This window comes from Theropithecus gelada, chromosome 18 (assembly GCF_003255815.1).
Source record: "Theropithecus gelada isolate Dixy chromosome 18, Tgel_1.0, whole genome shotgun sequence".
NCBI lineage: Eukaryota > Metazoa > Chordata > Mammalia > Primates > Cercopithecidae > Theropithecus > Theropithecus gelada.
In genome coordinates, this window is record NC_037686.1 from 44,412,025 (window position 1) to 44,439,326 (window position 27,302).

A 27,302-nucleotide genomic window follows, 5' to 3' on the forward strand; every position below is an offset into this window, starting at 1 on the left:
TGGGTATTAATTCAAATCAAGATCCAGAATCAGTGGGTTTTCCAAGAAGTTCAACAAGAAAAGGCACTGGTATTAAAACAAAATATTTCAAGGAGGAAAAAAGCACTGTATTAAATCTTAGAACCAGCTCTGTCTGGCAGGTGCTGGTTTCTGTGTACACAGATGTGTATTACATATGTCATACCTTTTATCTCCCTAAACAGAAGAGATTTGCTCCAAAGCAGTTACATCTGGCAACCAGCCATCATTCTGGCCCCAGCATGTATGATACTCTGCTTGCTATTCTGCTAGTGATCAAACATGTCACTCACAGGGGAGGTGGCACATAATAACTAAGAAGAAATAGAAACCACTTAAAGCCTCAGGGTCCCTGATGCTTATATCCTATAGCCTCCCCCAGGCCCCAAGTGCCTTTCCCCATGCATATACACATATACCATCCAAACAGAAAGAGGGTCTAGAAATCCCAACTCCACTGGGTTCCAAATGGAGAGGCTCAGTAATATATCCACTGCCACATTCTAACTAATTTTAAGTGTTCAATAAACATTTGCTCAATTAAAAAATGAACAACAGGCCAGGCGCGGTGGCTCATGCCTATAATCCCAGCACTTTGGGAGGCTGAGGTGGGTGGATCCCAAGGTCAGGAGATCGAGACCATCCTGGCTAACACGGTGAAACCCTGTCTCTACTAAAATTACCAAAAATTAGCCGGGCATGGTGGCGGGCACCTGTACTCCCAGCTACTTGGGAGGCTGAGGCAGGAGAATGGTGTGAACCCGGGAGGCGGAGGTTGCAGTGAGCTGAGACTGCGCCACTGCACTCCAGCCTGGGCCACAGAGCAAGACTCCATCTCCAAAAAAAAAAAAAAAATGAACAACAGAAAAATAAGAAAGCCAATTATGTGTGCTTCAGAGGGCGAGCTGGGGAGCAGGACGGAATGGCTAAGATGTAACCAGTGTGGTCAGTGCAACCCATGAGAACCCCAACAGTCAGGGTCTGAACAAGATACCAGGCCTGCCATTCTGACAAGAGTCAGCTCCCATTGGAAGGACTTCTCACTAAGGCTCAAGGCAGGCTGAGCAGCTGACAGCCTTCTACACAGGGCCTCTTCGGAGCCAGCATTCCTTGTCAGGCAGAGTACAGGCTCACCCAGCAACTGAGAAACCAATCCAGTGTGCACGGGAGGCCCCGGGCACCCAGCTGCTTACACATAAATCTGGACTTGGTGGTCTGGAGGTGTGGACAGAGGTTTGGAGTTAGAGCTATTCAAGAGAGGCAGCAAGAGCTATAGCAGCGTACAGTCCCCTCCCACGAGGAATCCCGGCCATCACAGGAGACCAGTTGTTCCCAGAGCTCCAGGGTCAAGGCTGAGAAGAATCCTCCCATTGGTGGGTCCTCAGCAGTAACTCTCCTCCGTGTGCTTGGATAGCAGGCAGTCTTCCAGCCTTGCTGGCAAGACTTGCCAGGGCACCCTCAGGGAAGCTCCACAGTGGGACTGAAAGAAACCGTGTGACAGTGGCATTCATTAGCTCACGCACCAGCAAACATGCAAACCTGTATTCAGGGTGTGCTCTGTCAACCTCAAGGCCAAACTTTCTGACACTCCATAGGACTATTTTACCTGTATTCCTTTCAGAAGAAATGGACAAGGTCCTGAGTGCTGCCTTCTCTCCCTAACCTGAGAAGCCACAAATGCACTTTGAGAAACATCATGCTACAGCACTCTCTGGACCCTGAGTTGAGTACATCACAGTTCTCGCATTTACATATTTAGCACAATATCCACTCACAACACACACGTACACACACACACACACAATCACAGACACACAAGTATGGGGAGAACCATCAAAGCATCCTCCTTGCCTTGATCTAGAAATACAAGAGAGACACCGTATTGGCAGGAAGGGGGCAAGACTGAGAGTTGGGAGACCTGGATTCTAGTCTCAGTTACGTGAACAAACCACTGAACCTTTCTGAATCTCAGGCTCCTTATCAGTGAACATGTGAACAGCATCCATGTCAGGAGGGAGGATGCTGAACATGTTACATATGATGCTATGACTTCCTAATGTTCATTTATTACTTGGGCTCCTATTGTTTTTGAGGGAAATGGAAAGGACAGCTTGTTTTCTAAAATTAGTAGTGAGAGGGTGAGTCATAGAGTTCTCAGGTATATGAATTCCAAAGTGGGAAAGAAGAATAAATATCTTAGCCTTTATCAGAAGAATAGCCATCCTGACTTGGCACAGTGACTCATGCCTGCAAACCCAGCATTTCGGGAGGTCGAGGCAGGTAGATCACTTGAGCCCAGGAGATAGAGACCAGCCTGGGCAACATGGTGAAACCTCATCTCTACAAAAAATACAAAAATTAGCCAGGCATGGTGGCGCATTCCTGTAATCCAAGCTACTCAGAAGGCTGAGGTAGGAGGATCATCTGAGCCCAGGGAGGTCGAGGCTGCAATGAGCTGTGATCCTGCCACTATACTCCAGCCTGGGTGACAGAGCAAGACCCTGTCTCAATAAAAAAGAATAGCCTTCCTTAGCCATCTTTTCTGGGTGTGTCCAATCTACATGGTTGTCTGGAGGATCAATGAAGTTAATATATGTGGAAACACTTTGAAATGTATATATTTAAATACATAAAGATTTACAATTGTTATAATAGTAGAAAATCATATAAGCCTACACTAGACCGAGTCCCTTAATTAGATGGCACGAGTCCTGTGATGATGGTGCTTGTGGTCATGTTCAGCTCCTAAACAGGAGACAGAGCAGCTGGGATGCAGCCCAGCCTCGGGGGTGGCAAACTGTTCATCACAGGGGACCCTGGAGCATGGGCACAGCTGCCTGATAATTGATACCCAGACAGAGGCGAGGTGATTCATCTGAGCACATGGAGCCTCGGTGCTCAAGAGCGCAGGCTTTGGAGTAGACCGACCTGCTTCAACTCCCTCTGCCAGCGCTGAGGGCCTTGGGAGAGAAACTTCATCTCCCTGAGCCCCGGTTCCTCATCTGTACACAGGGATAACAATCCCTGCCTAGTGGGGTTGATGATAAACATCATTATGTAAGTCCCTGGGTGCAGGCTGGGCCCAAGCTAAGTGCTAGGTGTACCACAGCACTATTATTATCTAGTACCCTGGTTAGAGCAAGGGGTGGGGACAGGCATGGTGTGGGGAGACAGTCCCCTTCCTCCTCAGCAGGTGTTTCGGCTTAGAAGGCACGTGGCTGGTTCCCCAGGATGAGCCCACTGCCTCACACCAGGAGATGGGCCTTCCTCACATCTGAAATCATGGATTGCAGCATGGGACAAGGGGATAGTGAAGCATGACAACCCTTTTGTCTCACTTAGCTCCACATACATGAGCATTTCTGTTTCTCAAAAAGGCAGAGGATTGGGGTCGGGCACAGTGACTCAAACCTGTAATGCCAGCACTTTTGGAGGTCAAGGTGGGCGGATCACTTGAGGTCAAGAGTTTGAGACCAACTTGGCCAACATGGCGAAAACCCGTCTCGACTAAAAATACAAAAATTATCCAGGCATAGTAGCAGGCACCTGTAATCCCAGCTACTCGGGAGGATGAGGAAGGAGAATTGCTTGGACCCAGGAGGCAGAGGCTGTAGTAAGCCAAGATCACTCCACTTCACTCCAGCCTGGGCGATAGAGCTAGACTTTGTCTCAAAAAAAAAAAAAAAAAGTGTGTGGGAGAATTAGGCCCACACTCACCTGAGTTCTAGAAAACCTAAGAAAGGAGAATATGCTTTGTGCTTCTCTTTGTCTCCCACCCCATTCCCAACCCTGACATAGTGGCCAAAGGAAGTTAGGAGCCCTTAGGCACCTTCCCACAGCTCTAGTTATTACAGAGAAGATGTCAATCAAAGATGGCAGGGGCCAGGCACAGTGGCTCACGTCTGTCATCCCAGCACGCTGGGAGGCCGAGGCAGGCGGATCACTTGAGCCAAGGAGTTCAAGACCAGACTGGGCAACATGGTGAAGCCCTGTTTCTGCAAAAAATGCACAAATTAGCTCGGTGTGGTGGCATGTGCCTGTGGTCCCAGCTATTCAGGAGGCAAAGGTGGAAGGATCACCCAAGCCTGGGAAGGTCAAGGCTGCAGTGAGCCAGGATCATGACACTGCACTCCAGCCTGGGTAACAGAGTAAGACCCTGTCTCAAAGGAAAAAAAAAAGATACTTCAAAGATGGCAGGCAGGGGCACCAACCCAGGGACTTAGTTACAGAGACAATCTCATGCCAGTAGGGTCATGTGCAATGAACCCCTACAGGTTGAGGCAGGACAAAATGCAGAAGAGACATTAACACTTCCAACATCATATCTACAGTATTTCACTTGCTTCTTTATCTCCTTGCAGAAGGTCAGCTTCTTTCCTTCTTTCTTTCTTTTTTTTCTTTTTTTTTTTTTCTGAGACAGAGTCTCACTCTGTCACCCAGGCTGCAGTGCAGTGGCACGATCTCAGCTCACTGCAAGCTCCGCCTCCCGGGTTCACGCCATTCTCCTACCTCAGTCTCCCAAGTAGCTGGAACTACAGGCGTCCGCCACCCCACCCGGCTAATTTTTTATATTTTTAGTAGAGACAGGTTTTCACCGTGTTAGCCAGGATGGTCTCGATCTCCTGATCTCGTGATCCATCTGCCTTGGCCTCCCAAAGTGCTGGGATTACAGGCGTGAGCCACTGCAGCCAGCCCTTTCTTTCTTTTTGAGACAGAGATTCATTCTTGTCGCCCAGGCTGGAGAGCAATATTGCGGTCTCAGCTCACTGCAGCCTCCGCCTCTCAGGTTCAAGCGATTTTCCTGCCTCAGCCTCCCAAGTAGCTGGGATTACAGGCATGCACCACCACGCCCAGCTTTTTAGTAGTAGTAGTAGTAGTAGAGACTGGGTTTCACCATGTTAGCCAGGTTGGTCTCAAACTCCTGACCTCAGGTGATCTGCCTGCCTCGGCCTCCCGAAGTGAGCCACCATGCCTGGCCCAGCTTCTTGAAGAGATTTTTATCTGTTTTGTTCATGCTATGTCCCTAGCACCCAGATCCATCCCCAGCACATGCTAGGAGATCATCACGTCAACATGTCCTGGGTGGAACACATGAAAACGTCCTGCTTACCTGGTTTCATTTTTCATCCTCCAGCCATCCCGACACTTGCGAAACCAGAGCTCCCGGCCTGGGGATATGCTGGTGTTCTCAGGGTCTTCTGCACAAAATGTCAGTCTAGGAAGGAAAAGAAACCATTGATGTAGTCAGAACTTTAGGGGGAATCCAGCTGTGCTTTCTGGATTCAAGGCAGATGGGTGAGGAGGCAGGGGTGAAATTTTCATGCCATGCCCTGACTCAAAAGCCTTCAGAATTCCCCATCGCTACTGCAGGGACTCTAAACTGTGTCTCACATTGAAGCTTCCATGATTCAGCCTCATGCAGCCTCAGCCAGACCTCTCCCACCTGCTTCCCTCTGTCTATCCAAAAGGCCACTTGCCTGTCAAGGCCATAGCCTCTCGAAAGCCTCCCTGACTGCTTGAGCCCTCATTAACCTAACCCTCCCTTGGCCTTTCAACTGGTTACAAAGTATGTCCTTATATAAATATTGCTTTTGTTAGTGTTGCTACTTCTTGCAACATAGAGTTAAAAAAAAAAAAAACAAAAACAAAAAACACGTTTTATTTTAAAACCTTATGCCCTATGTGAAACTGCTTGCTGATTTCTGTAGTTGACTCCTCCACTAGACCGTAAACTTGAACGGAGTGATTCAAAGTACTTCTAGTCCAGTGCTCTGTAAATATCCATTGGCAAGAGCAACTGCAACTCAGCTGCAAGTCAAAATCAAAGACTCAGCAAATGGACAACCAAGACTCACAAGAAAGAATCAGGGCCTAATAACCATTTCCCTGTAACTTACAGCTGCCCCACGCAGCCTCGGGGGCGTGTGAGTAGCGTGACCACATAATCCTTAAGTGTGTGGGGCACCTGACCCTGGAGCTGAGGCAGGACAAAAGCCCCATTCATAACAGTTTAAGAACCTTTCCCAGGAAGCCCTAAGGACCTTAGGACCTATATGTTTAAACACATATAAAAACATGACCTATCTCACGCACAATCAGGAAATGCAAATTCAAACAACAGCAGGGGGCCCATTGACACCTAACAAAATGACAAGAACGTCCCTCCAGATATGGATGAAAAGGAGGGAAAAGGGAACCCTTCATCCATAATTAAGATGGAAAATTAGTTCAACCACTTTGGAGACAGATTTAATAATATCTGTTCAGGCTGGAGAATGCATATACTACAACCCAGCAATTCCACTTTTTAGAACACATGCTGAAAAACAGCCCTTACACACATGTGCACAAGGCAAGTGCAGAGGATGTTCATCTCAGCACCATTTGTAACTACAAAAAATCAATAACAACTTAACTTATTCAGCAGAACAATGGCAAAACTATTTGTGCAATGGTGATTTACATACAGAGTTAAACAAGAATAGATTAGATCTTTATGTTTTGGATAAACTTCACAAACAATATTAGAATGAAAAAATCAAATTGTAAAATATTATGTCCACTCATGTAAAATTCAGAAGCAACCAAAACAATTCTATACATTGTTTATGTATACAAACAGAAGCACTAAGGGGGCTGGGCGCGGTGGCTCACACCTGTAATCCCAGCACTTTGGGAGGCCGAGGCAGGCAGATCACCTGAGGTCAGGAGTTTGAAACCAGCCTGGCCAATATGGCGAAACCCCATCTTTACTAAAAATACAAAAATTAGCTGGGCATGGTGGCACACACTTGTAATCCCAGCTACTCAGAAGGCTGAGGCAGGAGAATCACTTGAATCCGGGAGGCGGAGTTTGCAGTGAGCCAAGATTGTGCCACTGTACTCCAGCCTGGACAACAGAGCAAGACTCAGTCTCAAAAGAAAAAAAAAAGTACTAATGGTATAAAAACATGATGGAAGGAAACACACTAACATTTGTTAATATTGAAATATTAGTTATATTTGGTTTGAAAGAAGAAGGGTAGAGCAGAGAAGGACACAGGGGCTTCAACTGTATCTATAATGTTTTACGTTTAAAAATCTTATATCTAAACCCAAATGGAAAACTATTTATATTTTTAAGTCTCAATGGTGATTTAATTGGTGTTTATTTTATTTGAAATATTTTATTTATAAGTGATCATCTTCCTGCTATCACACCCATAGGTATAGTTTGCACCTGCAAGGGCCAAGAGAAGTAAAAAGATACACAGTCTAGACCACCCCCAGTTCACAGGTTTCTAGACTAGAATCATTCAGCTGAGGGCTCCAAGCCTCCACTTCACTTCCCTCTGCTGCCAAGCTGTGCCACAGATGATGAATGTAAACCAGACATGGCAGGAATTATAATGGAGAAAATGCCAGAGGAGGGACAAAGAGGGAGGCAGTTGCCTCATCCCATGCCAAGGCTGGCAGTGACCTCTCTAGAGGTCAGCTGAAGGACTTGGTTAAAGAAACTCTCCCTTCTTGACAAAGATCTCGCAGGCTTCCCTGGCTTCTGTTTAGAAAGAAGCCTGCTCAGGGAGTCAAGGCACGGTGTTAGGAGCTGATAGAAAGGTCTGGATCTTTTATGCTAGGCTTGGGGTTAAAAGAAATGGGAAACTGCCAGCTAGCATGGCACAGAGGATTCTCTGTGACTTGCAGTTAGGACCACAGCCCCACATCCTTGACTTAGAACCTCTGAAGGAGAGAGTTAATGATGCTCTGAAAATCAGATGCTGGGGAAAACCAGCTCCTCCCACAGATCTCATCCATGGGGGCTCCCTGGACATGATACTCCAGTCTGCTCTGGTCAGAAGCAAGCAAAGCCTTTTGTCTGCATGGACCCCACAGTAAACAGATCAACAAGGCAGCACTCCTAAAAAGCCTGGACCAAGAGAAGTCCCCCTCCTCCAGGCTGACACAAGGCCTGGCAAACAGGGCCAGGGCTGAATTCCTGCCGCCACTGGCCCACCCCTCTCCCCGAGGGCCTATGTTCAGGGCATGAGATGCGTAACAGTTGATAGAAGGCTTGATCTGGAAGTCACTTGTCCTTGCAAAGGTGTTTGAGGTTTTACCTGCATGCTGGAGGGAAGGATTGAGGGTGGATGCAGCAAAGGAAAGGAAATGGCAGAGGCACGGCCTTCTGTTCCCCACCTACACCAGGCAGAAAAAGGAGCAGGAGGCACTTACTTCCGCTGGGTTTCCCCAGACTTCACCCGGATGCGCCTGATATTCAGCTCCCGTCCGGGGTTGTGGGGTTGAGACAGGTAGCTGCGAAGCTCCTTCCACAGGTTGTACCAAGACTGAGCGGCCCCCTCCCAGGTGAGCTGGATTTTCAAGAGGTCTCCCAAGTCCTCCTCGGTGTAGACCAGGAAGGTGTTGGTGGCATTCTGCTCGATCCGCTCCACTCTACAAGTTGGAGAGAAGCTGATCTCACTCCCCTGACAGCTAGAAAACTGCCACACTGTGTGGGGTGACACAGTGGCAGTAACAACCCCACACAGACAGGAGAGAGACAGTGTGAGTCCTTCCCCCACCTTTAACCCTCCACCTCCCACCGGCAGGACCAAGATGGAAGCTCGGGTGTACTCCACATGGGCTGAACTAACTTTGCCCACAGCACTCCAGCTTCTTATCAAAACCATTCCTGGGCACCCCCTCCGCCCCACTTATGCTACTTCCTGAAAATACAGAACCAAGAAAGAACACAATAAGAAAACACAGAGAAGTCACATCCCCACTCAAGTGCGCTGTTCCGCTCAGCCCACAGGCATCTGTCTCCCCCGAACTCCTAGCTGCTTCCTGTCTGTCCCTCTCATTTGGCTTGGCCTCATCTGCCCTGCCCCATCTGTGTGTAAGTATGCATGTGCATGTACAAACCTGGTCTCCCAGCTAGACCCTGAGCCCTGAAAAGTGAGCTACTTTGATGATGTTTCATCACAATGCCATTACTTGGCATGACGCTTTGTCCCTGGTGGATACTCAACAAATATATACAGATCGCTATGCACCCCTCCCATAGCCACATCATTAGGAAAGGTCCAGGGATGACGTTTATGAAATTCCAGATTGCCTGAAGCCTCATCAGGCATTGCCTGGAATGAAACAGCAGTTTCTGCCCAGCTGATCCAGCCGCTGATCTAGCAGCTTCTCATGATGCTGATTCATCCCAGGAACTTTCCTCCCTGAAACACTGAGTCAGAGCTTGGTAGAGAAGGTGCAGCAGGAGGACTGCAGAGGCCAGCCAGACCACCTGGCTCCTCCCCAAGCAGTCAGACTCCACTCTCCTGCATGCTGCACTTGTTCACATGCTCCCTTGTGCTCTCTCATTCTCAAACCAATCTGTTCTCTATCCCAAACCCAGCAAGGGAAACTGATGACTTACATTTCCAGTGGCAGAGTCTGGGAATCTGCATTAGTGCCATAAAGGGTAACATAAAAGGTGGGCTCAATTTCTCCCATGTTCTTGTAACTGAAGACATGGATTTTCATCTGATAATGGTAAACTGCAGAGATAGCAGAACAAAGATGCTTGTAACCCTTGCTTGTCATCACAGGACACCCCAACCCAAACTGAGTCACCCAGCACAGAGATTTTAGGGCTAGTGTTCTTTTGGTTGAGCCCAACCTGCAGCCCCCATCTGCTCTTGTTCTGTCCAATGCCATAAGAGGCCACTGCAGTCTAGAAGAAGGAGCCCTGTGCTTGGGGGTTATATCTTTTGAGGATTTTCATTTAGCTGCTTTCTAACTACATGCCCCTGGATTAAGGACCAAGGTATTAACCTCTCTGAGCCTCAACCTCCTCACAGTAAAATAATACCCACAGTACCCAGAAAACCTTGTGATTTTGCAGTGCATTATAAAAATGTAACATGTCATTTTGGTTCACTGTTCATCTGCCTTATGTTTCTTGTGATGATCAAATGAGAAACCAAATATGAAACAGCTTTGAAAGTTAAATGCAAAAAAAAAAAAAAAGAAAGAAAGTTAAATGCAAGATAAAAATTTAAGATACTGATATTGTGATCATGGACTGATAGCCACATCACAAAAGGGGTCCCCACTGTTTATTTTGTAAAGATTCCCTTTCCTAGGACATGCACAGTGTAATCTGATTTGCAATGATTTGATTGAATTGTGCTGGCCACTTCTCCTGGGCTAGGACGTGCCCTGCTCTGCAGCATGGTATTAAGAAGGAGGTATAAGGGCCTTCCTCAGGGATGCTTCAGGGACTGAAGGTTACCTCTGAAAGGCATGCCTGCCCGGGTTTTTAGATACATTTTGCTGTTCCTCTTGTTCCTCATTTTCTTGGCATTGTAGCCAATGCTATTACAACGGTTCTTGCGGCAGCTCAGACAGATCCCCTTCTTGAAGCGATTGGAGTCAGTGCACTGGAAGGCAAAGCTTGGCTTGTCTTGATTCACCAAAGAGTCAACAAAGAGGTGGACGGCCCGCTCATGCTCACATTTTACCACCTCTGTGATTGCTAGGGGTGGGAGAGACAGAAAGCATGCAGGATGAGCTTTTCTTGACGACTGGACACTCAAACAATAAATACTGTAATCCTCATCAGTGATAGCTGTTCATTGTCACTGTTAGTATTTTCATGTAATACTTTTGCTTGTTTGTTTGTTTTGAGGCAGGGTCTCACTCTGTTGCCCAGGCTAGAGTGCAGTGGGATAATCATGACTCACCGCTCACAGCAGCCTCAACCTCTGAGGTTCGGGTGATCCTCTCACCTCAGCCTCCCCAGTATCTGGGACTACAGGCACATGACCACCACACCTGGCTAATTTTTGTAGTTTTTGTAGATACGGGGTTTCACCACATTGCCCAGGCTGGTCTTGAACTCCTGGACTCAAGCAATCTTCCCACCTTCGCCTCCTAAAGTGCCGGGATTACAGATGTGAGCCCTTGTACCCAGCCTGTGTAATGCTTAATTAATGTCCAGGAAGGTGCTAGGCTCCCATTAAGATGTAGAAGAATTTAAGGCCATTCCTGCTGCCTAACTGTTCACTCTCTTGGTGGGAAGACAGCACGAATACACACAAAGCAATAAAGAGCAAGAAAGCCCATATAGTAAGTGCTAAGTAGAGTGATGCAGACCAGCTGTGCAGCAGGAGTCACTACCTCCCAATAGGGCTATACAGCCACAGAATGTTGCAAATGGATGAGATCCTAAGCATCTCATGCAGGGCTCAGCAAAATATGACTTGCAGACTGGCTACCTCTTTTTTTTTTTTTTTTTTTGCTTTGTTTTGTTTTTGTTTTATAGACAGTATCTCATTATGTGGCCTGGGCTGGCCTCAAACTCCTGGGCTCAAGTGATCCTCACCTGGGCCCAAGCAGTCATCCTGCCTCAGTCTCACAAATAGGTGGGACTACAGGTGCACCACACCATGCCTGCTGGCTACCTGTTTTTGTAAATAAAGTTTTATTGGAATAGTTACTCTAATTTGTTTAAGTATTATTGTGGCTACTTTCATGCTACATCAACAGAGTTGGAACAGAGGCAATACGGCCCGCAAGGCCTAAAACATTTACTAGCTGATGCTTTAAGAAGATGTTTACCAACTCCATTCTAGTCCAATGGCTTCAATTAAAGATTATGACCCAAAGGTCCACAGGGGTGAGGTAATCTGCTCAGGGTCTTACAGACAGTTGGTTACAAAGTTAGGCATACAATTTGGATTTTCTGGCCCAAATAATTTCTGGAATCTTATGAAAAATTTGGCAAAGCCACCCCCAACCCTGCCTCAATGGCACCAGCAGCCTTAAGAAATGCTATCATCTAGCCGGGCGTGGTGGCTCACGCCTGTAATCGTGAGGGGGGCCAAGGCGGGTGGATCACCTGAGGACAGGAGTTTGAGACCAGCCTGGCCAAAATGGAGAAACCCCATCTCTACTAAAAATACAAAAAATTGGGGCCGGGCGCAGTTGCTCACGCCTGTAATCCCAGCACTTTGGGAAGCTGAGGCAGGCGGATCATCTGAGGTCAGGAGTTCAAGACCAGCCTGACCAACATGGAGAAATCCCATCTCTACTAAAAATACAAAAAATTAGCTGGGTGTGGTGGTGCGTGCCTGTAATCCCAGCTACTCAGGATGCTGAGGCAGGAGAATCACTTGAACCTGGGAGGCGGAGGTTGCAATGAGCGAGATCATGCCATTGCACTCCAGCCTGGGCAACAAGAGCAAAAGTACGTCTCAAAAAAAAAAAAATACAAAAAATTAACTGGGCATAGTGGTGGGCACCTGTAGTCTCAGTTACCTGGGAGGCTGAGGCAGAGAATCACTTGAACCTGGGAAGTGAAGGTTGCAGTGAGCAGAGACTGCACCATTGCACTCCAGCCTGGGCAACAAGAGCGAAACTCCATCTCAAAAAAAAAAAAAGAAAGAAAGAAAGAAAAGAAAAGAAAAGAAAGCCATCATCCTATATTCTGAGGAGGGAGTAAACTCCCCTTGCATGGACCTCCAAACCCTGCAGAGCTACTTGGATTAAACTAGGACAGGGGAAGACGGAGCAACAGAGAAGGACATGTGGAGGGCAGAGCATCAGAGTGGAGGGAGCTGCCTGGGGTCAAGACAGGAAATGCTGTCAGCAGCCAAGGCAGTAAAAGGATAAGAAACCCCCCCAAAATTGGTCACTGCCCTACCCCTCAGCTTTAGCAAATTCAGTTCAGCCCAAATCTGCTGAGAACAGGCTCAAGCATTCAGAAGATAAATTTTGGAGCCAGGTGTGGTGGCTTGCGCCCGTAATCTCAGGCTGAGGCAGGAGGATTGCTTGTTTCCAGCCGGGGAAACATAGTGAGGAAGAAGGAGAAGAAGAAGAAAAATGTTAAGTGAATGGAAAAAACTTAAGTGAAATGGTCTTGCTTCTTTAAAATGTTACCAAAAATTCAAATAGAGTGTATCCATGCTATGGAATATTATACAGCCTGTAAAAATATTGTTAGTAAATCTGTGTGCTCTGATATTTAAGAATGTCCATAATAGCAAGATGCAATGGCACATGTCTGTAGTCTCAGCTATTTGGGAGGCTGAGGCAGGGGGATAGCTTGAGCCCAGGAGTTCAAGGCTGTAGTAAGCTGTGAATAGCCACTGCACTCTAGCTTGGGTAACATAGCAAGATTCTGGCTGGGTGCAGTGGCTCACACCTGTAATCCCAGCACTTTGGGAGGCCGAGGCAGGTGGATCACCTGAGGTCAGGAGCTCGAGACCAGCCTAGCTAACATGGTGAAACTCCGTCTCTACTAAAAATACAAAAAATTAGCCGGGCATGGTGGTGGGTGCCTATGATCCCAGCTACTGGGGCTGAGACAGGAGAATTGCCTGAATCTGGGAGGCAGAAGTTGTAGTGAGCTGAGATCACGCTACTGAACTCCAGCCTAGGCAACAAGAGCAAAACTCAGTCTCAAAAAAAAAAAAAAAAAAAAGCAAGATTCTGTCTTTAAAAAAAGAAAAAGAATATCCATAACATATTATTACAGGAAAAAAAGAAAGTTGAAAAAAATTAAAATTAAAATAAAGTTGCAGAATAATGTGATTTGGAGGAAAATATGCATGCAACTAATTTGCAAAGAAAAAAAACAAAAGGATACACACAAAAGCATTTATACTGGCTACATCTGAAGAGTGGAAGTAGGGGTGGGAGTGGGAGTGCACTTTTGCTTTATGCAAGTCTATAATGCTTGATTTCTTTTTCAACAAACGTGTGTATTCTTTTTTGTCATAAAAAGAAATTAATCAGCCAGGCACGGTGGCTCATGCTGTAATCTCAACACTTAGGGAGGCTGAGGCAGGTGGATCACCTGAGGTCAAGAGTTTAAAACCAGCCTGGCCAACGTGGTGAAAACCCATCTCTACTAAAAACACAAAATTAGCCAGGTGTGGTGGTGTGCGCCTATAGTCCCAGCTACTTGGGAGGCTGAGGCAGGAGAATCGCTTGAACCAGGGAGGTGGAGGTTGCAGTGAGCCGAGGACTGTACCATTGCACTCTAGCCTGGGCAACAAGAGCAAAACTCCCTCTCAAAAACAAGAAAGAAAAAAAAGAAAAGAAATTAATCAATAATAACTGTGACCTTAAAGCATGGGAAAGTAGAGCAGGAACCACTGGGTCGGTTAGTCTTGGAGGACAACAAGAAACATTAAACACAGTGTTGGAGGCCTCTGTGGCAGGAGATGAGAATAGTGAACACGTAGTGCCTGCAGCGCTAAAGGCTCGGCTGATTTAGAAGGAGATGGGATAAACTGAGTCGAACACAAAGCAGAAAACAGGGAACTCACTTCCATATGCCATTGATCCCAAGACATCGTTGAGTCCACAGCCTGGCTGGAAGTCACCCCCATTGGGGTAGATGTCAATGTGGCCCACAGGCATCTGAATACCAATGCTCAAGCCGAAGGAACGCGTGTAGGTGTGGAGGACATCTACAAAATCTGCATCGTCAGGAGAGAGCCTCTTGTGGATGTCAGCCCCTTCAAACATGGGCCCGGCAGGATCCAAACCTGCAGCAGAACAAGGCCCCAAAACAGCTCTGTCAGGTACACAAAGTCAGTGAGTCCTGATTACAAGTTAAGCCTGGGTGTGCAGAATGAAGAAGATGCCTTCTGAATCTAGCTGGGAGAATCGAGATGTGGAAAGCACGGAAGAAAGTAAGAAACCCATTTCCATATGCAAGTGACCCCAAGACATCATTGCAGAAATTAAATCCTATTGTTATGGAATTTATACTTTCTTCTGAAGCCTTCATGTATCCCGACACCTCAACCAAACCCCGTAAACTAGCTATAAGGTTCATGCTGCCACACAGCTCCAAGGAACTGCTCCTGTTAAAACTGAAGCAGTTCTAGAAAGAACTCAGACTGCCTAAAACTAAGCCATTTGTCCCATTCATTCTGCCACTGAGCACCTTTCACGTCCTTAATTTTAGCAGAATTTTTACAGAATAACTAAGCTGCCTACATCCTTCTGGAAGGAGAATCCAGTCTCCCTAAACTGAGCTATTTGTATCTGAACTTATTCTTCCCCTTCCTTTAGTTACGAGTCAGGCCCAGGGGTGGAATGGTGAGAGAGAAGAGGATACCCAACACACTGAGAATCCATACATCAGGCCTCCAGAATTCCTCTATTTTGCAGCCACAATGAGAAAATCTTTCTTTCTGCCTCCAAACGTTTTGTGTTGAGCAGGCAAGCGGCACTGTTGAGAGCACTGGTTCATATTTGAAACTGGGAGCTTGTCAAATTTAAATTCTACCATACAGCTACAAAAAATTCTGGAAGGTCACACAAGCAACTAGTTACCCGTATGCAGGTACATTGGGGAGAGGGTGGGTAAGGGAAATGGACAGATAGCAGAGCAGTAAGAGAGACTTTTCACCATCTTTTGATTTGAAAACTGCATTAACGTAAAACCGTTCCAAAAAAGAACTTGCAAAGTATAAAATGCAGATTCACAAGTCCCTGAACTCCTAGAGATTCTAGTGGGTAGTTACGAATTATGGCTCCTAGAAATAGATATTCATTCCCCAGATGATCCTAAAAGTAGGTATGCTGTGGGCAAAATATTAAAAAACTTCCCTGTGTTTCACTATCATTTATAAAATAGAACCTGAATTTATACCTTAATTCATACAGTCCATGTGAGATCTTAAGAGACTGAGTTCCCATCAGTATTAGCTACTATTACCAAGCCCAAGTGATTGTGGGAACCACATTTAACCCAACCAGAACGCATCTTTGCCCCACAGACACATAGGAAGGACCTGGAGAAAGTTAAGAGATGAAATGTGCCAGAAAGGAAGGGCCGCTGGAACAGTGGTTCACCACTACAAGTGGCTTTGCCCCCCAGGGGACATCTGGCAATGCCTGGAGACCTTTTTGTTGCCCCCGTTCTGATGGAGAGAGTTGCTAGCATCTAGCAGGGCCAGGCCAGGAATACAGATAAACATTCTACAGTACAGAAGTCAATCCACCCCCAACACACACACACACACCCCCCACACACACCAAAACCTTACCTGGCCCCAAATGTCAATATTGCCTAGGCTGAGAAACCCTGGCCTCAAAACACCAAGGCTGGGAGGGCATGTGACCAATGAGAGTCCTGAAAGGAGGACATGGGTAACAACCATGTTCACCAGACCCCAGCACATTAGAACCAGGGAGCCTATCAGGAGACTTTGAGATGGCAGCTTCAGGATAAACAAGAGGCAGAGCTACTGTCTAGAGTGGACGGTCAACTTGCAGAACTCATTACTCATATGAGAACTGGTAGAGGCTGAAACATTAAATAGTTTCCATAAATTTAAATAACTTTTTTTTTTTTTTTTTTTTTTTTTTGAGACGGAATCTTGCTCTGTCACCCAGGCTAGAGTGCAGGGGCGCGATCTTGGCTTACTGCAGCCTCCACCTCCTGGGTTCAAGCAATTCTTCCTCAGCCTCCTGAGTAGCTGGGATTACAGGTGTGAGCCACCACGTCCAGCCAAGTTTAGATAACTTTATGTGTGACCAAGACAGAAAAGGAGCCCAGGCTGCTTGAAGGTTCATCCCTAGCCCAGGACCCAAAAGAAAGATGGCACAAAAGCAGCGTCCTCCCACAATAACCAATGACTACCCATTTCAGAGGCCGCAAGGACCACATTACTGACACAGCAGCCTCTCCCTGTGTCCCCTGGAGGAAAGAGAAAGAGAGAGCAACATTCTGCTTTGCAATCAATACAAGAGAGAGGCTCTTTACTCGGTGTGAACAAAGGTCCCCACCAGACGGTCAGTGCCATGGAAACCAGGCTGTACTGGAGGAATGCGGGCAGCTGACAGGGTTTCACAGGCTGGCTGGCAGCAAGGCTGGGCCTTCACCTCCCCAGCCAGAGCCTGCCTGCCCTGCTCTGACTGTCCCTGACACATATCAATGGCCCACAGATTCAGGGGCGCAGTGGCACATTTAACTTTTTTAACTAGGAATGAATGACCAGGAGAACTGCCTCCTTAAATAAAGGGGAGATAGAGAGCTCCCGCTTCTTCCATTCAGTCATAGATTCCTCAAAGTCGCTTTGTCCAGCAAATGGAGCACACACACATGCATGCATGCAAAACTTCCAGGGCTGTGCATTCTGGCTTGGCAGGGCAGGGCCTGCTGTAGTTCAACAGCTACTTTTTTTTTTTTAAGACAGGGTCTCCCTCTGTTGCCCAGGCTGGAGTGCAGTGGCCCAAACTCAGTTCACTGCAACTTCCACCTCCTGGGCTCAGGTGATCCTCCCACCTCAGCCTCCCAAGTAGGTAGGATTATAGGCATGCACCACCATGCCTGGCCACTTTATCTCTGTCTGCAGAAGAAAGGCAGCATGGCACAGCAGTGAGGTGCATGGGATCCGGAATCTGACAGCATGGGTTGGAGTCCCAGTTCTGCTACTTATAGGGCCCAGGATATTGGGCCCTTTACTCACTGAGTCCTAGTTTCACCCTCTGTAGAATGTTCAGAGTTGCTATGTGGCTCAGAGATAGCACAAAGCAGCTGTCATACATGAGGTTTTGTTTGTTTGTTTGTTTTTATTTTTGCTTTTTTTTTTTTTTTGAGATGGAGTCTCACTCTTGTCACCCAGCCTGGAGTGCAATGGCGCGATCTCAGCCCACTGCAACCTCCTCCTCCTGGGTTCAAGCGATTCTCCTGCTTCGGCCTCCTGAGTAGCTGGGATTACAGGCGCCTACCACTACACCCAGCTAATTTTTGTATTTTTAGTAGAGACGAGGTTTCATCATATTGGCCAGGCTGGTCTTGAACTCCAGACCTCAGGTGATTCACCCAACTCGGCCTCCCAAAGTGCTGGGGTTACAGGCGTGAGCCATCGCGCCCAGCCACACATGAGGTATTTAACATTAGCTAGCATCTAGCCTGCACACATGGATGCATTTCTTGAATAAATTCATCTGCTTGCTTACCTGATTATAGCAAACAAGGCACAGGTTCAATTATAAATATATGACCTCTTTCCTAGTATATCACAGGCTTCTCTCAGAAGCCTAAGAAAGTAAAACTCTAGCAAACCCCCATCCACACCCTCTGGTCCAAGCAAGATTGGGGTTCAGATATTCCCTTGCAAGGCCCAGGCTAAGGACTGCCTGGTGGCCTTGGCATAGTGGCATCACTGGACGCAGGACCCTATGCGAGCCTCAATCTGTCCTCTTACCAGTTGTGATCACCTGGTCCACAGGTCCATGAGAAGTCTACCAAGGGGAGAGAAGAGGACATAGCCTCCCCCAACAGACATACACAATAGCATGTGTCAGGGGTGCTGCTTGGCAACTGGACAGAGGCCAGGCCCCTGCTCTACAGAAAAAGGCCAGAGGGAAGGGGCTATGCTCAGGGCATGTGGGCATCATGCTCCATGCAAACGTCCCAGAGCACTAGTTAGCATTCTGCCTGGCTCCCCTGCCATCCTCAGGAGAAAAGCCCTCACCCCAGCAGATGCCACTCAAACAGGCAGGGGGAAAGAACTGGAAAGTTCCGTCCCTAGCCCTATCTCATTTCAGATTTAGAAATAGAGAAAGGCAAGATCTGTAGTGTGTCATTGTTACTGACATCCTGGGCCTGACTCTGGTGTCTGCTGAAATTTGAACTCAGCCGCCTGGATCTGAAATATCACACCTCTCATTCAGGGGCTAGGAAGAGGCGCTCAGAAAATGGAACCCAAGTAGCTTCAGGTCAAACTGCTTTGCACCAGCAAGGGGTTAATAGGCAGTCATGGGTGGTCACACAAGCATAGCCCACTTTGGGCAGCTCAAGCCCCGCAGTCTTGGAAATCAAAAATAAAGCTCTCAAGCTGGGATGAATCAAATCATTGGATCAACAGGCATTTGCGTGCATGCATGTTCATGTGTGTGCACGCACATACTAGACTCAAGCCCAGGGACAGGATTCAGGAGAGCCAGGAAAACTTCACAAATATTCTTTTTAAAATTCTACCATATCAGCTTGTCACTGAAATCTGAAATTCTACCTTTACCAAATCGTTATTTAGCTAAGGACTCTCTTCTGCCTGAGTTTTGTTTTGTTTTTCTGAGACAGGGTCTTTCTCTGTCACCCAGGCTGGAGTGCAGTGGCACAATCTCGGCTCACTGCAACCTCCACCTCCTGGGTTCAAGCGATTCTCCTGCCTAAGCCTCCCAAGTAGCTGGGATTACAGGCACCCGCCACCACACCTGGCTAATTTTTGTATTTTTAGTAGAGACAGGGTTTCACCATGTTGGCCAGGCTGGTCTCAAACTGCTGACCTCAAATGATCCGCCCACCTCGGCCTCCCAAAGTGCTGGGATTACAGGTGTGAGCCACCACACCCAACCTGAGTTTTGTTTTAAAATGAAAATGCTGCAGGACAAGGAATTGTTCACATCTTTCCTTCTAGGTGATCACCCTTAGAGTCTTGGGAGTAAGGGGGAAGTTAGGGGTAAATATAAATAAAATGATGCTGGAAGGACAATAGAAGTTCAGGGCAACAAACTGTAGCATAGGGGAAGCTCTGTGTATATACCTGAGGGGCCCATCAATGAGAAAGAAAACCTTTGACACTTTTCACAATCATTCAATGATTTAATCCAAACTCTCATGTTAAAAGCTCACTAAGATGCAGTTTTCAACATGGAAAATTCAATTTTCTATTGACCCCCTGGGGACCAATATCAGAAAGTTTCCTTTTATTACCAAGTTGAACCACCCGTTCTAAATTGGTAGCTATCATTCATAAATATGCTACCTTAACATGGGAAAGAGGCTATTGCGAGACAAGATAGAAATCAGAGGCAGAATTCAAACTAAAATCTACTATTCATTCTTTTCCCCTGAGTCTTTGGGTGGAGACCTGAAGTGAACACCCAAAAGCTTTGGGGCCAGGACTCCATCCAGCTTCTGCTCTTGAGTTGTTAGCTGTTTGCCCCTGGGCAAGTTGCCTCACCTCTCTCTATCTGTTTCCTCACCTGTTGGACCAGACCCATGGTTTTCAAACTGTGTTCCCTGGTGCTCTGAGACTCTGAGATGCCTCCAGGGAAGGAGAAAGCCCACACTGGCAAGGCTAACACAACCCGCCATATACCCACCCCACCACCCACAGCACCCCCCTCTCTCTCCATGTCTCATATGTTGGGAACCTGTGCGAGTTCAATCTGAAAAAAAAAGGTTCTTGTGACTAAAAAGAACATTTGGGAGGTTTTGAATTAGATGCATTCCAGGTTCCTTCTAAAGCTAACTCTCTATGATTCACTCCGCTGCCTCATTTGGGAGCATTCTGGCTCAGTGTAGCTGAGGGAGCCCGGCAATCACCGGCTACTGGTGATGGAAGCGGAGCTCACCTGTGATTCGGCCCACCGTTCCTTTCACGAAGTTGCCAGCATACCCAGCCACATGCGCTCCAAGGCTGTAGCCGATCAAGTGGACATTCCCGAGAGAAAAATCATCTTTCTCCTGCAGAAAGTCACCAAAGTATGTGAGCAGAAGAGCAGGGTCGGGAGATCCAGAGTCACCAGCAATTCAACAACTCAATCACGGTATAGGAGGAGATGCGGGGGCTGTGGGCACAGAGACTCCCCAGGGCCCCACTGGCTTTGCTGGTGATGCCCCATGTGTGGGTCACAGTCAGTTTAGGGGAGGCCAAAAGGACACGGTGGCACTGAAAATGCCAAGCACGGGGGCAGGGTGGAGGGTATGACTGGAGGCTGCCTATGTGGCTGTTCCCTACATGTTTCCTGTTCTTTCCGGCAGTATCTAAGAGAGGGGAGCGTGGTGGTGAAGAGGCGGGGCGCAGTGGCTCATGCCTGTAATCCCATCACTTTGGGAAGCTAGGCGGGCCAGATCATGAGGTCAGGAGATCAAGACCATCCTGGCTAACACAGTGAAATCCCGTCTCTACTAAAAATACAAAAAATTAGCCGGGCGTGGTGGCGGGCGCCTGTAGTCCCAGCTACTCGGGAGGCTGAGGCAGGAGAATCACTTGAACCCGGGAAGTGGAGGTTGCAGTGAACCGAGATTAAAAAAAGACATATTAGGCTGCATCTTTGAAATAACCCCCTCCCCACCCTCAACACAGCCATGCTTCAGAGACGAGAGCAGGCTCTGTAGGAATTTCAGATCACAAGCTTGGCCTGGTTCCTGGCCATCCCCAACCAGCCTAAGGGTATCTGTTTCTAAGACAGGAAGGAACAACCCACAAGGCCAATTTTCCGCAAAAGTATCAGGAAAAATCCAGAGATCTATCAATAATTAAAAGGCTCTTGAAAAGTCCCAGCTTTCAAGTATTCCAGGCAATACTTAATTCAATAAAACTTATAATCTCAAAGATTTTTATCAGACTCCAGAAGTTCATGACAACAGATGTATTTCTTAAGAAGATTGGGGTTTGAGATCCTGCTGGCAACAGGAGACTCCCTGTCATCCCCCAGTACCTGCAGCCAGTCGAGCATCCTGGCAATGCTGTGTCCCACCACCCTGGTGTTATTGACCGCATCCGTGTAAAGCTGGTGGGCCAGGGGGAGCCAGTCAACCACAACTACATTGGCATCTTTCTCTCTTGTGTGCAGGGCTGACACGAGTTTGTGCAGCCAGTTTTCAAAGATACCACTCATCTGCAGAGAAAAGTGGAAGTTATTTTTTATTCTTGGTTTCAGAAATCCTAAAAAATATGAAATTCCGTTCTATATGACCCTCTCTCCAACCGATTTTTTTTTTTTTTTTTTTGACTCAGGGTCTCACTGTTGCCCAGGCTGGAGTGCACTGACAACCATCTCAGCTCAAGATAGCCTCGAATTCCTAAGCTGAGGCCATCCTCCTCCCACCTCAGCCTCCAGAGTAACTGGGGCTACAGGCACACGCCACCATGCCTGGGTAATTCTTAAATTTTTTGCAGCAACAGGGTCTCACTATGTTGCCCAGGCTGGTCTTGAACTCCTGGGCTCAAGCGATCCTCCCACCTAGGCCTCCCTGAGTGCTGGGATTACAGGCATAAGCCACCATGCCCAGTGCCCCCAGACAATTTTAGAGCCTGCACATTGGCTGCTCGGGGACCAGACATTTGCACATGAGCAGGACCAGCACAGGCAGAATCACTATGCAGGTATTTGTCTTCCGTTGCTCTTCACATCCCCAGTATTTCCCATCAAAACTTTCCTAGCTAATGTCCTATGCTGTTGCCCCACTGTCTGTTGGGGCCACTGTAGATAAGTGTTAAGGGTGATACTGGCATGAGGCTGGTCTGAGTCCCTGTTACAGGCAGGCAAGTGGCCTGGTCCATCCTTCAAAGGCAGTGGGGAGGGTTGTCCTGGAGAATTAGCTTCTCTCTTAGAGATGCAGGGAGATGCTGTCTCCTAGGTGAATGCAGAGTTAACAAATGACCCCTTCCCACAACCCATCTCTGCCGTCCTTCCCGACCCCAGAGTAGGGAGAATCTGTCCCCGGAATCCCAAATTACAACTGAGAACATATTTTCCCACAGAAACAAAGTTATAAATGGCGACTAGGTCCAGTTGTAAACCTATCCACAAGCACATTATCAAATAAATAGATTTTCTGTGCCCAGCCTGGGAACCCAAACACCATTTACAATCTTGCTTCTATGGGAAACTGCTGTTTCAAGTTCCAAACAGATTACAAAAGAACTTTCTGGAATGCAACCCATTTGTAAGTCGCAGGCAGCTTGTATTTGCATTTTGACAGGGTGCCTTAAAAAGATTCAAACATATGATTCTGATTGTAGGTTGTGTGATGAGCACGGTTAGACAGGCTCTTAATCATCTCTTCATTCAACTAGGTAGGCAGACACCTGCCCTCTCCTACCCCTGACCTCAACCATGGATGACAGACTTAAAGACCCCAAAAGCATGTAACAGATACGAATTTCTCATCATTAAGAGGAGGACTGTTCCCTTCCAATTAGCCCAGGCAGAAATCTGCTCACTTCATAGTGCCATTTCCCTACAGACTGTCATTATATGAATGAATAAATCCCTGGCTGGTCAAAAGCTTCTGAAGCTGAGCACTAAAGCCCTTTTTTGTTGAAGTTTGTCATGAGCTTTTCAATGTGAATTGCTCAGCTAGAGCACATAAAGAGCCCCAGTGCCTTTAAACTGGGCTATCTCTATGCAAACAGGAGGGCATCATGCCAAGGGCAGCCGGCAATCCAGGCCAGCTGGCTACTCATAGGTTCTCGGAGCCAGTCAAGTTGCTTTAGTCAAGCTCAGCTCTCACGGCAGGACAGCCCCCTCCAGGCAGTGGTTGACCAGCGTAATTAAGTGTAATTAGAGGGGTCCTTAAGAGCCAGTGGAGCTGGGCTGCTGCCCTCAGGAGAGCCACTTTCTGAAAGCCCGTTGTATGCCAGCATTAATACCACCCTGCTGGAGTCCAGATTGCCCCTTAGTGAATGCCCGTTACATTCTTCACAGCTGTCTGAAATACAAGCAGCCCACAAGGAAGGGGGGGAAGAGGGATTGGAATCTGGAAACACCAGAATTCTTTCTAATTGACCAAAACAAAGGGAATCAAATCTTGTATAAAGCCACAGAGCTCCCTCCCCGGGCTCACCGTCCATCCGTGAATGATGAAAAAGGTTTTAGCTGTCATGTTGAAACCGCAGTCTTCTAAGGGCTGGCTGTGACCGAGGGAGAGGTAGCATCCTTCATGCTCTGGGTCCTTGGAGGTGCGAAGGTTAAACCTCACAGAGGGTTTGACCTCAGTCTGTACAGCTTTGGGTTTGTGGAGCTCATCTGGGGAGACAGAACAGAGCATAGGTGCATCTAGCAGACTTGGGGAGTGAGAGACCTGGAGTCTGATTCTAGTTCAATCGTGAGCAAATTGCTTAAGCCATCTGGATTTCACTTTTTACATCTGCTGAATGTTCCCTTTTCACCTCCCACAAAAACTGTGAAGATTTTATTTAAAAGTTCATCTCATTTATACTTAAAGAGTATTAATTAGTCACTAGTATTAATTACTGTCACTCTGAAATAAATAGATCTCTCTCTGGCTTTTCCCTCTTCTTTCCTATCAAAAGGAGTTCTACTTCCTTCCTACTTTTAGATCACAGGTTCTCAATTCTTTTTCTGAAATGCTTGAAACCAGGTGAGTTTCACAATTTAGAAGTTTTCAGATTTTAGAAAGGCATTATGGAGCATACACCATATATTATATGATGCTTTCAGTGGGGCCTGGGCTATTCCCCTTGGATCAAACACCCTAAAATTTCTGCAGAGAAATACATAACCACTCACATTTGAGGGCAAACATAAAGATAACCAATAGCCTCCTGTTATCTCAGGCTTTTTGCTGCCAAAAAAGTTCAGATCAGGTAAGGCCAGGTCTTGCTGCCAAACAAGTTACCAAACACATTTTCCAATTTTGAGAGATTGTGGATTTTGGAATTGGAGGCAAGAGGCTGTTGACCTGTTGGAAAATAGGCTTCCCCTAGTGTTCCCATCTAGGGAACCTCAGGCATCCTCAGTGCCCTTTCTAATGGTGGCATGTGCCAGGCATTCATCTGGTTTGTTAAGTAAGTGACTAAAGCCATGGAGAAACTCCTAAAAGCAACAAAAATCCCCCCTTCCAGCTTTACTGCTCATGCACAGTGCCACCTCGGAGACGGCCCTGCTCCCAAAGTGCAGCTCATGTCACTGATGGCCCCTGTGGCTTAACACTAGGTAGGTGCTGTCATCATGACACTGTTTCAGAAAGTCATAAATGGACCCCACCCAGTGCTCTTTCAGCCATCCTGGCATGCATCACTGGATAACTGGCTAGGACGTTAGAGTATCAAATTCTCCTATCACCCAGCAGGGAAAGATGCCAAATGGTCATCTTGGAGTTAATTTATCTCAGAGTTAAGAAGCAAAAGGAAAAAGATACCAAAAGGAAAGAGATACAGCGGTGGAGAGGGTGGAGGGAAAGGAGAGGGAGGGGGGAAGAAGGCAGCAGATATAAGAGGGATAAGGTTCCAGAAAATGCTGCTAAATGCACATGAGCGAAAATCAGGTTAACTGTCATGAAAGTAATGAACAAAAGCCCCAACCAGCAGAAATTTGAACCACGGACATAATGAGTTCAGCAACTCCCCACCTTCTACCCAGAGAGCCACTCACGCAGAGGCCAGATGGGGAAATCTAGGAGAAAAGGAGGCTCCTGGTTTCCTGAGACAGATCTGCGGATAAACCCGCATATGGACAAAGACTCTTCCTCTTAGCATCTGACCGCTCTGACCCCAAAGTTCTCTAGCTGCATTCCTACTACTTTGGCCTGGGTCACTTCAGCCTCTGGGACTTTCTGATTGTTCCTCACCCAGATGTCCTCATGGCTCCTTCTCTCACCCCCTTTAGCTCTTTGCTCAATGGTTAGCTTCTCCAGAAAGGCCTTCCCTGACCACATCATAAAATCGTGCCACCTTCCCCCACCAGCATCCCCCACCTTCCTCCTCTGCTTGATTTTTCTCCATAATACTGAGCACCACTGGTATTTTAATCAGTGCACTGTCTGTCTTCCCACCACTGAAATGTAAGTGTCACGAGGGCAGAGATTGCCATCTATTTTGTCCACTGCTCTCTCCCCTGCTCCCAGAATAGTGTCTGACACTAAGTAGGTATGCAGTAAATACTTTTTGGAATGGAGGAAATGACTCACACATACTCAGAGGCCCAGAACACAGAAGTTAAAAGGAACTTTAGCATTTTACAGGTGAGGAGCCAGAGATGAGACCTGCCCCCAGACAATGCTTCTAGTTAGCACCAGAGTTGGAAACATGTTGAGTAAAGGAAAGCTTTCCATTCATTCACAGTAACCCTCCCACACATACATAAGTGGACACAGACCATTTGGCACAACCTCAGCAGACTAGAAAATGAGATGATGGGGTTCAGTTTAGGGGCTCCCCAGCCCTCCACTGCTTAATCAGCTGACTTAGTTCTCACTCTGACTCTGACTCTGACTCTGACTCCCCCAGAGCTGACTGACTCTGGCTCCCCTAGGGCAAGCTGCCACTGGAAAAGGCTGCCATAGAGAACCCAAAAGGAAGAAAAGCTAAATGCCAGGAGGAGGAAAGGGAGGAAAAGTGGGAAGAGGAAGAGTCGGGGGAGCACAAGAGTGTTGAAGAGGAAAAGGCTGGCAACCTGGGGGAATAGGCCCTGCAGCTTCTAAGCACAAGTGACCCACCAGATACTCCCTGCAAGCACGAATCAAGCCAAAGCCAGCTACCCTGCCACCTGAACTTTCAAGACACCTACAACAAGATTGAAAGGCAGCTCCAGCAGACAGAGCTCTAACAACCTTCTTGCCTCTCAAACCGCCAGGTTCAAGCATGAGGACAAGGTTTCAGAGCTGCTGCCAGGCCGGTCGGCTGGCTGGACAGCACCAGCACGGTCTGAGGGAAGGAGGTGGGGGTGAGAGGGCTGGCAAAAGCCAGCGCAGCCTGCCAGCCTTTGCCTTTTGCATGACTTGCCGGGGATGCTCCCATCAGACACGCAGAGAGACAAGTGGACTCCAAGGCGGACTGGAGAAGAAAATGGGCAGCACAGTGGGAAAGGAAGAATTTCATAGGAACAAGGAGGGATTGAAGAATCAGCAAGACAGAGGGGACCCAGCACAGAGAAGTGACTGGGGGGAATAAAAATAAATGCACGTTACCTTCCAGCTGTCCCTCTGGACCAAAAGGTGTGGGGCTCCCAGCAGCAAAGCAACAGCAAAGGCTCCAGAAACAGAGCAGAGGAACGGAGTTGCTCATCCTGCCCCGCCACACCCCCTCCCCAGAAACAGGAGTTTTAAAAACAAAAACCACCTCTCGGTGTTTCCAGCAATCCGGGACGGTAAGACCCTTCTCTCGGCCAGGGGCTGGGGGGCTGGACCCGGAGAAGGTGGAAAATGAAAACTTGGCGGCACGGAGCCGCGGGCGGTGGCAGGAAGCGAATGTGAACCGCCTGCACCAGAACCAGATCTGCCCTCGTCCTGAGCCGCCGGGAAGCAAGGGCTCGCTGCTGTCACGCTCCTACAGAGGTAGTTTTTAAAAGTATGGGAGTCATCTGACCCATCGCCAGATGGTGATTTGCATAATTTATTCCCGTCTCTGGATTCTGATTGGTCACACCTTGCTGACGCCGGAACCGAGACTGGAGAAAGTTTGAATGAAAGCGCTGCACACTCAGCGCGTGGACGCCGCACGCTCAGCCCCGCTTCCTCCCCGGCCCGCTCAGCCGGCAGCTGCGACTCCAGCAGCCCCAGCTTTCTCCCACTGCCCTCCTCCGGACCT

At 47.6% G+C, this 27,302-nt stretch overlaps 1 protein-coding gene across 2 annotated transcripts; it reads right to left on the minus strand.

Annotated features, from left to right (window-relative positions):
* Nucleotides 1–873: 873 nt before the first annotated feature.
* LIPG (lipase G, endothelial type) lies at nucleotides 874–27,058 on the minus strand. 2 transcript variants are annotated; one of them, XM_025365227.1, is made up of 10 exons: nucleotides 26,684–27,058; nucleotides 23,600–23,781; nucleotides 21,469–21,648; nucleotides 20,380–20,491; nucleotides 14,325–14,546; nucleotides 10,283–10,525; nucleotides 9,425–9,545; nucleotides 8,230–8,448; nucleotides 5,129–5,233; nucleotides 874–1,498 (listed from the first exon to the last, which is right to left on the minus strand). In XM_025365227.1, the coding sequence occupies exons 1-10, from the start codon at nucleotides 26,778–26,780 to the stop codon at nucleotides 1,477–1,479; spliced, it is 1,503 nt and encodes a 500-aa protein (XP_025221012.1). In that variant the 5' UTR covers nucleotides 26,781–27,058; the 3' UTR covers nucleotides 874–1,476. The 2 variants fall into 2 exon arrangements, with proteins under 2 accessions (XP_025221012.1, XP_025221013.1); XM_025365228.1 differs by lacking the exon at nucleotides 14,325–14,546.
* Between the last annotated feature and the right edge of the window lie 244 nt (nucleotides 27,059–27,302).

Bases quoted from the DNA above. Each gene is read 5' to 3' on its own strand.
- LIPG (XM_025365227.1), bottom strand. From the start codon at position 26,780: ATGAGCAACTCCGTTCCTCTGCTCTGTTTCTGGAGCCTTTGCTGTTGC. The intron at 23,782-26,683 runs GTAACGTGCATT...CTGTCTCCCCAG, and splicing joins TCCAGAGGGACAGCTGGAAG to ATGAGCTCCACAAACCCAAA. The intron at 8,449-9,424 runs GTAAGTCATCAG...TCCAACTTGTAG, and splicing joins CAGACTCTGCCACTGGAAAT to AGTGGAGCGGATCGAGCAGA.